Here is a 14,069-nt window from a genome sequence, read left to right as displayed (position 1 = left end):
TCCTCATTCTGATGAAAGCAATAAATAAAGCTACGAGTTGCACTTGCAGGTAAACAAGAATTTAGAGGACAGCATCTGGAGACTTTACTATTTTGAAAAAAATTTAATGTTGGAACCTGCTCCCTCTGGCTGTCCCACAGGCCCCAACAGCCCGGCAGCTTCTGTGCATGGGCATCAGGGACCCCCATGTGGGCTGACACAGTGGGAGCTCCAAGGAACAAGGGCCACCAGAGGGACGACCTGGCTGCTGGGTGCCTCCAGAGCACTCTGAGCGCCTGCCATCCCGGGAGCTGTCACCAAGTGGTGCGGCGGCCCGGCGTCTCTGCCTTTGAGGTCTCTGCCTGGGCCCTGGAGGGTCACTAAACCATCCTCTGTGGTGGCTACATCAAAGGCATCTGGCTGCTTCTCAGGTTCTGGTCTCCTTTTCCTCCTCCCAGGGAGAGGGGAGAAGGCTGACTACCCAGGCCAACCACTCACCATTGCCTTCTCCCATTTCCTTCCTAACTTTATTTAAAATAAATAAATAAATAAATAAATAATAAAATACATATTATCCCTCCCTACCAGGGTGCGCTTCACAAGGACAGGGCCTATCGGATGCTCTGGTAACCTCAGCACCAGGTGCATGAACTGAAAAATGACGACAGCTGTCAGCCTGCTGTGCTCAATTCAATTCAACCTTCTCTTGTCAAATTATGAATGCATTTCACCAATAATTCCACTAAAAAAATTATTTATATATATATGTGTGTGTATATATATACACGTATACACACACACACACACACACACACACACACACACACACATGAGAGAGAGAGAGAGTCTTGCTCTGTTGCCCAGCCTGGAGTGCAGTGGGTTGATCACAGCTCACTGCAGCCTTGAACCACTCGACTCAAGTGATCCTCCCACCTCAGTCTCTCAAGTAGCTGGTACTACAGGCATGTGCCACCACGCCTGGCCAGTTTTTAAAATTTTTTGTAGAGATGAGGGTCTCACTATGTTGCCCAGGCTGTCTCAAACTCCTGGCATCAAGTGATCTTCCCACCGCGGCCTCCCAAAATGCTGGGATTACAGCCATCAGCCACCACGCCCAGCCCAGGCCCTGCCCTCGCTTTACATCTTAGCATTTCCCTCATCTGCCCATCCTGATGTCTAAGACATCTAGCCTGCCCCATTCATTCATGTAACCCTCACAACACACCTTTGAAATTGGGACTCTTGTTATCCTGTTTCACAGAGGAAGAAACCAAGCCACAGAAAGCTTCGTGGACTTGCTGGAACCCCAGACAGTCCTCAGTGGATGAAGGAAATAATGGATACATGGTCCATTTCCAAGACAAAGTTGCTTAGGTCAGCAAACTACAGAAGAAACAGGATATACTAGGCCCCTGCTTCAATCGCCAGTGCCTGCTTGTCAGCCTCCCCCCACCCCTTAGTTGTCCCCACCCGAACCAAAGAAGTTTAATCTAAGATGAACGTTTACTATCCTGCAGAATAGCTCATTTCGTCTATTCTTATCAGCTTGCCCAGCTACTTACGTCATAAATCAAATACCTGAAGAGCCCCTGAGCTGACTAGGATTGCAGTGCATTGTGGGCTGCAACAAAATGCAACAAGACCACCCTAAAGAAAACACTTACAGCCCCTGCCCAACAACCAATGGGTGATGCCCAGGAAGACTGTGACCCCCACAGTACTCAGCCTGTGAGGAACCAGGGGAGGGACCTGCACAGTAGGGAATAAGTGGCTTGTTGTGACCGTGCTGGGTGTGCCTGCCCATCAGACACTCAATCTTGTAAGACTGTCATTAAAAGTCCCACTTTCGCTGTTCTCCGGGTCTCTGAGTCCATCCTTTGGGTTTGGACGGGTGAGTCTGTTTCTCACAGTGGATGAGACCCTGCCTCTCAAGAGCCTCCTCCTCTAGCACCTCCTCCTGACGTGTGCAAGGGAACCGAAAGACATCCGTGACCTTGGTGGGTCACGCCTGGTCAATCGCGAAATAATTTGATCCTCGGGGTCTACTCTGAACCTATGGGAAGAGGAGCCTTTGTTTAATGTTACAACTTTGCCTGCCAGAAATTTTTATTTGTTTAAAAGCTGTTCTTCATCAGCTAAAACACAGCCTCATGTTCGTCTTGTCGACCTAGAGCTGAAACACGGCAATTCCAGCATCTTCAGGAAGGGCAGCGTTGCTGGGATTTATTAGGATCAACATCGATAATACGGTGTGCTCAAATGGTTATGGATACAAACAAAAACCAAACGGACAGCTAGAGAGGCTGATCTGCAGAGTAACGCCAGCGGAGATGGTGCAGGCCCGAGACGTGTGATGTCCGTGAGCACAGACACAGCGGTGGGCGTGAAGTGGGAAAGACGTCCTCTAATTTACGAACAACAGCTTTTGGGGGAGGTGCGTGGAGGGCTCGGGCAGTGCTGGCCAGGGGATGCATCCTCTGCTTCCAGCTCCCAGAGGAGAGAGGAGAGAGGCACCTGGAGCCAGGAGCGGGGGTACCTCGCGCTTGGCATCCTACCTGCTCCCAATGGCTGCCTAACTGAGACTAATGGCCAGAGGAGCTTCAGAAATAATTTTCTGTTGATCTGAAGTAAATTCTCTAGAAGAGAGCAGTGCATCCAATCACAAACTGTCTGTCTGCATCCTGGCCCTCATAAATCAGAGTTTACGGAGGGAGAGTGGAGGACGCTGAAATTCACAATAAGCGCGCAATGGGCAATTTACTCGGGCAGGCACAGCCGCCCCCTGCTCCATGCTTCCCTCTCATTCCAGGCCTCGAATTAAAACAGAGGCTGGGGGTGCTCACCACAGACCAGGGCTAATAAACCACCGTTTCCAACAGCGTCTCTGGCCCATAGAGCAGTGCTGAGCCCAGGCCCAGGCCGTCAGTCATCCTGGGCTCCCGCAGCTGCCTTTAATAGCAGGTGCAGCCTTTGCAGGAAGCCTTGGAGAGCATGGTGGTGCCACACCAACGCTTCTGGAAACTGGCTTGTGGCAGCCAGGTTTGCCCATGAATGCAGTTTTTCTTTTGCTGTCCTCAATGAAACACTCTGCCTTTAGCACAGAATAGAATTTAATGGTGCTGCCTGCACGTTCCACGGGGAATCTGTCTACTTGGTGGGTGCCAGGGGAGCTCCCCTGATGCAGGCATCACTGCGGGTACCAGGTGATGTTGGGCGGTGAGGTGATAACATCCGATCTCACCTCCTCTAGGACCTTCTCTAAAGAGCTGCATGCGTCCACTGAAGCTTCCGGTGATACAAGGTGCACATTACGGTGTGAGCAGGAATGGAAAATGCACAGGCCACACACAGAGAGAAGGGGACAACGCGGCCGCCAAGAGGAACCTATAGAGAGTCTGCCTGGCGCTCCCACTGCAACTTTGCTGTCCCTCATGGCACAGGCACCTCCAAACTCAGACCTCCGGCTCTACCCAGCCCGGGAAAGCTCGAGCTTCCAAGTCAAGCTCCACCATAAACCATAGACCGCTGCTTGTAACTACAGGTATTTGTTTAAATAAAATACGAAAATGAGTTCACGAAGCCCCATTAGCTGGCGAAACAGACGATCGTAAATTGGAAGTATTGGCAACCACCGCTTAGCCGTGAAATGTTGGCTCAACGCGAATTATTATGCCCATGGATTTTTTTCTTTTGGCTTTAGAACAGGAATGGAGAGTGTGCTGTGTTCGCAAAGGGCAGGGCAGGGGCTGACGTGTGTATCTGTAAAAGGAATTCCTTCGGTGTGGACACTGTCTACCACGGAGTCTCTGCCAGATTTCCAAAACATGGCCGACTGCGGACCTGAAAGGCAACTGGGCAGAGGGGCATTCTCTCTTTCCTACCCGGACAGCCCCGTTTCTGGGGTCAGTGGTAAGCAGAGCTCTAATTCCAGCCGCCAAATTGGTCCCTGAGGGATCTGAACTGGAAAGTGTTCTTCTTCCGAATGGTAGCCTCCTGCTCAGCTTTTAAAAATCACCCACTAGTTTGTTTTTCCTTCCTTTGAATGTTTAAAGCAAGATTAAACTAAACTAGGTTCCTGCAGTCTATCGTGGCCTCCCCTGCTCAGTTCCCCCTGCCTTCGCTTAATTCCTTCGATTCCAGGCAACAGGAGGCTGTTTTAATTGTACATACTCAGCACTTGCCATTCTTAGACGACTTCAGAATGTACAACAGATCGTGTTCAATTCTAGCAGTGACTTTCCCACATTCCTGGAGTTTTCACACTGTCTGAAGTGGGCATTTCAAAAGATAAGCTTCTGGAAGGCAGAGCCAGATTCATAAATTTACTTTCTTTAAAAGTTAAGGTGAGGCCAGGCGTGGTGGCTCACGTCTGTAATCCCAGCACTTTGAGAGGCTGAGGGAGGTGGATCACCTGAGGTCAGAAGTTCGAGAGCAGCCTGGCCAATATGGTGAAACCCTGTCTCTACTAAAAACACAAAAATTAGCCAGGTGTGCTGGTGCACACCTGTAATCCCAGCTACTTGGGAGGCTAAGGCAGGAGAATCATTTGAACCGGGAGGCGGATGTTGCAGTGAGCCAAGATCACACCACTGCACTCCAGCCTGGGTAACAGAGAGAGATTGCATTTCAAAAAACAAATAAACAAAAAATAAAAATAAAAAACCCCACAAAGTCCAGCTATATGCTTATAAGAGGCACATCACACTTTGGGAGGCCAAAGTGGGTGGATCATGAGGGCAGGAGATCGAGACCATCCTGGCTAATGTGGTGAAACCCCATCTCTACTAAAAACACAAAAAATTAGCCAGGCGTGGTGGCACACGTCTGTAGTTCCAACTACTCGGGAGGTGGAGGCAGGATGATTGCTTGAACCCAGGAGGCAGAGGTCGTAGTGAGCCGAGATAGTGCCGCTGTACTCCAACCTGGACTGCAGAACAAGACTCCATCTCAACAACAAAAAAAGTTAAGATGAGAGGTGGCACTGGCTCCAAGGTGACCTTGTGTATGGGCTCTGGGCATACCGCTCTATCAGGGGATCTGGTTGGCACAGATGATTACAGGAGATTCTACTGATTAGAAGTGGTGGGGTTGGCACTGGGTTTGCTATGTAGCAGGAGTTCTGTGGAGAAACAGGTCACTGTAGGAACACAGTCTCCCACTGTACCCCAGGGCCCCTGGGATGCTGCAGTGATCTCCCAGGAGCACTGCAGGGAGGCACAGGACACTCAATGCCAGCAGGACACACGTGAGCCTCTGGCTGGAGGGGGGCTCCGTTTCAAGGCCAGAGCCTGCCACGTGCCCTTGGATACATCCTATCTTTGCAAAGCAGAATTTTTGGTGGATGTTGCGATAAGGAAACGAGTACGGCCAGGAAACCAACGTGAACCGGGAAATGGGGGTGACGAGGGGCCATCTGGTCACAAGGTCTGAGAGGCTGGGCAGTGTGAGGCGGATGCAGACATCTCATTAGGAACTAACTGTGGTCACTGAAAAAACAAATGCAAGTTTTATTTCTTTCAGCTACTGTGTAGTATTTTTTAAATGGCAATTCTAATTGTCAGCATATAAACACTTCAGTTGTTTGGATCTAACTACTTAATAAACAGAACCGTTAGGCATTTCTGTGCCCTCAGGGTGCTTTGAGAAACTACGGAGACGCTAAGAGGACTGTGGATGGGGAAGATGAACGTCCTCTGCGGTGGGGTTCAGAGCACGGTTCAAACCTCACCCCCAGCACATCAACGCTGCAGAGGAGAGAATGCGCACATACCCACGGGCTGTGATCGTGGGACGTCACCACCCTAAACCTCAGCCTTGTCATCGCCAGGCCTGGGTTATAAGACACCCCTTGTGTGGCTGCAGAGAAAGCAAAATGCGATCCTGCAAGGTTAAGGTGCCAAGCACAGGGGAAGTGGTCAGGGCCATCATTGCCATTGTCATCCCGGACGCCAGAGCAGAGAAGAAACAGCCCCCAACGCTGCGGCCCGGCAGCAGGGACAGACCACCTGAGGCTCTTGGTCTCTGGGCAGCACAGTCCCAGCACAGGCTTCTAGGACACACCCAGAGAACGTGAGCTTGCTTCACAGAACAATCAGGCACTTGAATTCCACAGCTCCCGCGGCCAGCTGAGAACGCTGCCACCATGGAGTGGAGATGCGGCTCAGCTCCCAACTGACCGCTCGCGTCAGGATGGGCAACTCACTCAACCTCGGGGCGCGGCTGCAAAATACCCACACAGGAGGCCCTGCCGGGACGTGAGATGCCACAGGCAAAGCCCCCAGAGGGGGCTCACGTAGAAGAGTCCCATATATGACTGACCAAGAAGAAGATTAAGTGGCTTGCTAGAAATCTTCAGTAATATTTAGAAAAAAAAAAAAGAAAAAGAAAAAAAGATGCCTGTTGGAGGTTGAGCTGCTCTGGGCCAGGCAGTGGGCAGCCACTGACACAGCTTCTCTCAATTCATTCTCCTGACAGCTCCAGTTGGAACTGAGGACCCCAGAGGTCTGCTGAGGCTCTTATGTTGACTAAAATAGTGGAATGGGGGGCCCTGCCCAACCTCATTTGAGGCTAAAGCCTATGCTGTTTTTGTCAAACCAAGAATTTTTTTTTGAACTAAGATTTAAATTAAGCTTTAACCTAAAAGGTTTTTCAGGCCTGTAATCCCAGCACTTTGGGAGGCCGAGGCAGGTGGATCACTTGAGGTCTGGAGTTCAAGACCAGCTTGGCTGACATGACAAAACCCTATTTCTACCAAAAATACAAAAATTAGCCAGGTATGATGGCGCACACCTGTAATCCAAGCTACTTGGGAGGTTGAGGCAGGAAAACTGCTTGAACCCAGGAGGCGGAGGTTGCAGTGAGCGGAGATCATGCCACTGCACTCCAGCCTGGGCGACAGAGCGAGACTCTGCCTCAATACATACATACATACAATCATTAAAAACCCTAAAAAGGTGAGCTGTCTCCCACAGAGACCCCTCAAACCAGGAGAAGAGATTTCACTGCTCAGGCACCTCAAAGGCTCAGCCCCCGCCCCTCCCACAGCTCAGAACCTCCTCTGAAGTACCTGCCTCACAGTCTCCTCAGGGCTCTCACTGGAGGGCAGGGTGGGGAAGGGACAGAACATGGGATCTGGAGTCAGAAGATCCAGATCTCATCCTGGCCTTGTGGCTCACAGCTGTGGGACGAGGGCTGAGACACAGGGCGTGTGAGCCTCATAGTCACGCTGCCTGGCTGTGTCTGAGAGGGCTGGCTGCACACAGGAGCACTCAGTGCCGTCTGCTGAATGAAGGAAAGGTCACCCACCCTCTCGGGGCCTCAGTTTCCTCATCTGTAAAATGGTCATAATATCGATATCGACCTTACCACGCTGCTATGAGAATTAAGTGAGACACATACCATGTGAACAAATATGTCATAACATGACTGACTCATTGGTCAGAGACTCTGGCCGTGAGAATAGATCTCAAACTACAGCTGCTGCCCACATGGTGAAAGGCCCCCAGATCAGGCTGGCTCTCACTGGAGCAGTCCCAGTGCCGGGACTCTGCCACACGGCCAGGAAGACATTTCAGTTCCTCTCGAGAAGGCCATGGGCACGGGTCCATGCCGTCAGCAGTTTGGTTTGAAGTCATATCCACTTCTTTTTGCGAGGACAAACTTATCTTTTTCTTTCTTGGAAGACAGGGCTACTTACCTGTAATGATGCCATTTTTCTCCAGGGGCTCCTGCCAGCTGACCTTGAGAGATGTGTCCAGAATCTCCGTGAAACTCAGATGTCCCACAGCTCCTGGTTCTACCAATTAAAAGCAAAGTCATCTGTTAACACAATAGCCCAAATTTTCTTTTGATCAGATGTGTGGGGAAGGTTCTAACTATGGAAGGAAAGTGGTGAGCTGGGGCTGCAAAACCCTGCAGGAGACTTCAGTGGAATGCAGAAGGAAGGAGGGCGTTCAAGGCATCCTGGCTATCATCGCATACATTATTTTCTCCAGCTTCATCCCAGCCACACAGGGCACTGAAGCTACTGGCGGCAGGAGATTTATATACAAATCATTCTCTTTCTCCTTGATCTCATCTGATTAGAACAACCAGGCTGGCTGGGTCCTCAAGAGCAACTGCCTCCTCTGAGTTCCTCCATGGTGCATGCAGCCCCGTGTCTGGCTTGTGTGGGGGCCATCTGGAACCTTCTGCAAGTCAGAACAAGACCCTGGGCCCAGGGGCAGGCTCACCTGCCAACCTGGTCCAGAACTCCAGGTTCCAAACCCCACTCAGGGTCCTGAAGGATTCCAGAGGGGCAAGGCAGTGGCCTGATAAAGTCCCAGCAAAAACAAATTCCTTTCCCAGGAGCTTCTGTGCCCTGCGGCCCCCTTGCTAACATGCGCAAGCAGAGCCGCAGAGTTACGCTTGAAGGCTGGAGTCCAAGCTGGGTGTCAGACCTGGTTGAGCTGCTTTGCTGGCTATGCAATTACACTCTCAACACCTTAGTCTGTTCATCTGTGAAACGGGGAAAGTAAAAATAACTCGGCGAGACCATTGTGAGAAGAAAATGTAATAAAACATGAAAACACGAGGACGTCCTGGGCACCGTGAAAATGCTCCATGGTCATCAGCCGCTGTCATGATGATGAACTTCTCATCAGAACATAAAGTCATTCCTAGGATCAGAGGATGCCACCCCATAGAAAAGACCCGAGAGTCTAAAACGTGAGTTAAAAATCCAAGATGCACGTGAAGCTCAGCAAAGCAAACTGCTTGAGGATGTGTGGCCACAGGCACAGAACTCTGCCCCATGTGCAGATGGATCCCTGCCTCCAACTCAGGGACAGCAGGGCCCAGAGCAAGTTGCTGCTGGCCGGACAGCAGGTGCATTCGGCGGTTCTGACCCACATCTCTTGCACCAGCTCACCTAGGTTTAGAGCGTTTTACTGCTCCCACAGCAGGTACCATCGGTCCCATCAGGGCCAGCCCACACTGCGTGGTGATGGGGAGGGAGGAGAGGATGCCTGCCCATCTGGAGGAGATAGGCGGATGTCGTGACGGTAATGTTCTCCCAGATGCCGTTACTCCCAAGCCCTGCCATGTGCCCCTAGCCTGCCATGGTCCCTCTATAGCCATAGCTGCTGTGCAGGGCATGAGGAGCAGGTGGAAAGGAAATGCTTTTGCAGGTGCTGGCGTCTTACGATCAAGTGGAGGGAAGGGATGAGGGGAAGAGAGATGGTGTGCTCCCATTCCCTAAGCCAGGCATCTGTGCGGTGCCTGAAAGTGCCCCTCCATCCACTGCTCTGGGCAGCAAACACAAACACAGCTGCCCAGGTTGGCTCTGCTTTCCCACCTGCCGTTCAGAGCCCCACCTCCTCTTGGACGATGCCCCCATGCTTACCCCTCCAGATACCCGTTCAGAAACATAAGCGACAAAGCCAGGGAGGAGAAAAGCGCAGGAGGAAAGGGCAGTTCGAAGGCAGAACTGGGGACAAGGGAGGAAAAGAAGAATGGAGAAGAGATGAGAACTCTGTCCGTTTCTGCATGTATCAGTTGAGTACACCCTCCATGCCAGGCAGGGAACACTGGTTCCTGCTGAAAGCTCTGCACCATACAACTTCCCTAGTGAACGTGCTGGATGGCGCCACACGCAGGTCTTCTTAGTAATAAAAAATGCAAGTCTTTGAGCTTAAAATAGGAGAGCATGAAGTCAAGGGTGTCAGTTGTCCTGAAAGAGTATCCAGGATTCCTATGGAGAAGCCTCACCCCTGCAAAGTCCCTGTTCTGGCTACTGCCAGCCTCATTTGCACAAACATTAGATTTTTAGGGTGAATTCCATACCGAGAACTCAGTTGGTACTTGGACAAAGCCTTCTAACACAAGTTGTAATTTTTTAAAAATGGTAACAGCCTCAAAAAAAACCAAACAAACAAAAAAACAAAAAAACCCCCCAATCATCTGGGTGAAACTTTGAAAAGACTTTTCACGGATAAGCTCAAACGCTCTGACAAATTTCACTTTTCCAGTGTGGAAGACGGTAAAGTAGAATGGCTGTCAAGACCATCTCATCCTCCCACAATTGTGAGCCTCCAGAAAGACATTCTGATGGATTTTTGAACTGACTTGTTCTTTTTTTTCAATCGATGGAGAAGGAAAGAAAGCTTTTTGCTCCTTTTATATTCTCAGTGTTTCTGCTTCCTGGATTCCTGCCCAAAGATGCTGTCCTCTAGCTCTGCTGGAACCAGCTGGTGATGTCTCAGCTTAAAATTTAGATTCTATTTCCTCTTTACTGCCACCCTCCCCCAACAAATTCTCATTTCCTTGGGGCTTTGGGAAAGAAGGCCTGCTGGGTGTGGAACTAATGACAGCACCATCAGCCAGAGAGAAACAGGCCGTTTCTCCAGCACCCAAGAGTCCAAAGCTTTCTTTATTTTCTTTTTTATTGATACATAATAATTGTACACATAGCTGTAGTCACCCTACTGAGATATTGAGCATTGGAACTTACTCCTTCTATTTAACTGAATGTTTATACCCATCGACTAACCTCTGTTTCTTCCCCACCACCCTGCTCCACCGACACACCCCTCCCAGCCTCTAGTATCTTTCATTCTACTCTCTTATCTCCATGAGATTGGCCTTTTAAGCTACTACTTATGAGTGAGAATTGGTGATATTTGTTTTTCTGAGGGCACTGATATAATACCCTCCAGTTCCCTCCATGTTGCTGCAAATGACAGGATTTCATTCTTTCTTGTGGCTGAATAGTATTCCACTGTGTATATTTACCACATTTTATCCACTGGTCCACTGATGGATGCTTGGGCTGATTCCATATCTTGGCTACTGTGAATGGTGCTGCAGTAAGCATGGGATATGGGTATCCCAGGAGCACTGCAGGGAGGCACAGGACACTCAATGCCAGCGGGACACACGTGAGCCTCTGGCTGGAGGGGGGCTCCGTTTCAAGGCCAGAGCCTGCCACGTGCCCTTGGATACATCCTATCTTTGCAAAGCAGAATTTTTGGTGGATGTTGTATCTGTGGGTGGGGGGTGTCAGTGGGCCTGCAGGATATGGAGATGCAGAGGCTGTCGGGACCCAGAGCGGAATGGTCTGTCGGGACCCAGGGCAGAATGGTCTGGTGGGGCTGGACTGTCCGAGCAGTAATGCACAGTAGCTGGTCAGGGCTCGGGCATGTGGGGCACAGTGTGGGCTCCCTCTCTGGAGCAGGACATCACACAGTCTCCCTGTGAGTCTCCCTACGTGAGTCTTGGGGCTGTGAGTTTTGAGGGGCTTTCCTGTGGCTCGGATTGCAGGAGTCTGTGGTGGGAATGTGGACCACGGGGGTCTCTCGCTTTCCCTTTTCCCACAGTGGGGAACTTCTCTGGGTTCCCAGCCGATCCCAGTCTGGGAAGAGCTGCCACGCCTCACCTCCCTCCTTGCCATAGGTGCTTCCTGTGACTTCTCTATTGAATTCCAGCTTCTCTCTTGGATCTGTTTGAAGTGTGGTTACCTACTTGCTGTTCTGGTTCTTCTTTATAAAGGAGGTCAGTACCAGGTGCCTGTGGTCAGGTGGCCCCTGAAGCCCCTCTCATTCCAGGCTCCAAACTTTCCTTTTAAAAGCTGCACCCCGCAGAGCTGACTTCAAGCCTACCTTCAGTCTTTTAATGTGATATTTGACCTTTACAAAGACGTGCTATTATGCTAAATAGGATAAACAGGCTCCCTGCCTATTAAAAAATGATTCAGTTAGAAAATTCTAAAAAAAAAAAAATTGAGATTATTTCCAGTTTTCTCTGATGAGACATAAAATTTACAATTGAAAAGCAGAAATAGACATTTTAAAAAAATCATTCACTGAACATTCATCAAGATCGACCATATCCTGGGCCATTAAACAAACTTCAACAAATATAAAATAACCAAAATTATATGAAGTGTGTTCTCTGATCATAATGGAATCAAATTAGATTATCAATAGCAGAAAGACAATAGAATCTCCAAACACATGGAAATTGAATAGCATACTTCCAACTAATTCATGGGTCACAGAGAGTATCTCAAAGGAAATAAAAATACAGAGAACTGGATGAAAATGAAAGCACAGAGTGTCAAAACATGTGGGATGCAGCTAAAGCAGCATGGAGGCAGAAATGTACAGCACTAAACGTTCACACTGGAAACGAGGAAAGGCCTTCAACCAATAGCCAACATGGCTACCTCAAGAAAGCAGAAAAGGGAGAGCAAAATACACTCAAAGCAAACAGAGGAAGGAAATAATAAAGAGCAGAAATCAATAAAGTTGAAAATGAAGAAGACCATGAAGAAGAGGAGACCTGGAACAAGAGGCTGGTTCTAAAAAAACAAACAACAACAACAACAACAACAGCAAAACAACAACAACAAAAAACAAAAACAAAAACAAAAAAAAACAAGCAATAAAATTGATGAACCTCCAGTAAGAATGAGAACATGAAAAAGCCAGAAGATGCTAATCATCAATATCAGGAATAAAAAACAGGAGATCACTACAGATCCTGTAGTCATTAAGAAGGTGGTACTGCAAACATTTTCATACTCACAAATCTGAACTCTTAGAAGACCAACTCCTTGAAAACCACCAACTCCCAAAACTCAGCCAAGGTTAAACAGACAACCTGGATAGTCCTAAAATCATTTATAAATGGAATTTTTTTTTTTTTTTTTTTTTTTTGAGACAGAGTCTCACTCTGTCACCCAGGCTGGAGTGCAGTGGCGCGATCTTGGCTCACTGCAAGCTCCATCTCCCAGGTTCATGCCATTCTCCTGCCTCAGCCTCCCAAGTAGCTGGGATACAGGTGCCCACCACCACACCTGGCTAATTTTTTTGTATGTTTTAGTAGAGATGGGGTTTCACCGTGTTAGCCAGGATGGTCTCAATCTCCTGACCTCGTGATCTGCCTGCCTTGGCCTCCCAAAGGGCTGGGATTATGGGCGTAAGCCACCGTGCCCAGCCCTATAATATTACAAATCTTCCAAAAAAGAAGTCCTCAGTCCCAGAGAGTTTCCCTGGAAAATTCTACCAAACACTTAAAGAGAAATTGACACCAATTTTACACAATCCCTTCCAGAACACAGAAGAAGTGGGAATACTTCCAAACATATATTATGAGACCATATGACTCTGATACCAACACCAGACAAAGATAACACACACAAAAAGACAACTACAGATTAATATCTCTCATGAACTTACATGCAAAAGTCCTCCACCAAGTACTAGCAAAGTGAATCCAACAGCATACGAAAAGAATTATAAACCGTGACCAAGTAGAATTTAAGTACACAAAGCTGGTTTGACATTTGCAAATCAGTCAATATAATCTAACGTATCAACAAGCTAAGATGAAAAACCAGATGATCTTGTCAAATGATGCAGTAAGAGCACGTGAACAGAAGTAAGATTTATCCATGTCAAAAACTCTCAACCAATTAGTAATAGTGAGGAATAACTTCAATTTGATAAAAAAATCATCCTTAACAGTGAACCACTGAGTGTTTTCCCTCTCAGGTGAGAAGCAGGCAAGGATGTCTGGTCTCATCACTCTTATTCAGCATAGCACTAGAAATCCTAGACACTGCAAAGCATGCAACAAAAGGAAACGAAAGGCATACAGGTTAGAAAGGAAGAGCTGCAGGAAGGTAGGTGTGGCTATAAAGGAACCCAGATGATTTTTGTGGCCTTGGAAACGTTCAAGATCTTGATTATCGTGGTAGATACACAAACCTACACATGTGACAAACTGGACAGGACTAAACCCACACATACGCACAAAAGAGAAAAAACAAAACTGGAGAAACCCAAATCAGATCTGTGAATTGTATCATCAGTGTCAATATTCTGGACGTGATGCAATACTATAGTTTTGCAAATGTCAGCTTGGCAGAAACTGGGCTAAATGTACATGGTCTCAATATTGTTTCATATAATTGCATGTGAATCGGTGATGCTGTCAATAAAAATCTCAGTTAAACATGGCTGAGTTGGTGGCTCATGCCTGTAATCCCAGCACTTTGGGAGGCCGAGGCAGGCAGATCACTTGAGGTCAGGAGTTTGAGAGCAACCTGG

The 14,069-nt window shown here is 48.5% G+C and overlaps 1 protein-coding gene across 6 annotated transcripts in view; it reads right to left on the bottom strand.

Moving 5' to 3' along the window:
- SDK1 (sidekick cell adhesion molecule 1) overlaps window positions 1–14,069 on the bottom strand; it is a 963,824-nt gene that overhangs the window by 191,162 nt on the left and 758,593 nt on the right. For all 6 annotated transcript variants that reach the window (XM_045387966.2, XM_065541579.1, XM_015447042.3 and 3 more), the window contains exon 20: window positions 7,676–7,774. In XM_045387966.2, coding sequence (XP_045243901.2) covers window positions 7,676–7,774 — 99 coding nt within the window. The remainder of the gene's footprint in view (window positions 1–7,675; window positions 7,775–14,069) is intronic.

The sequence above is a fragment of the Macaca fascicularis genome, chromosome 3 (genome assembly GCF_037993035.2).
Source record: "Macaca fascicularis isolate 582-1 chromosome 3, T2T-MFA8v1.1".
Lineage (NCBI taxonomy): Eukaryota > Metazoa > Chordata > Mammalia > Primates > Cercopithecidae > Macaca > Macaca fascicularis.
This window is presented reverse-complemented; position numbering and strand designations above follow the sequence as displayed.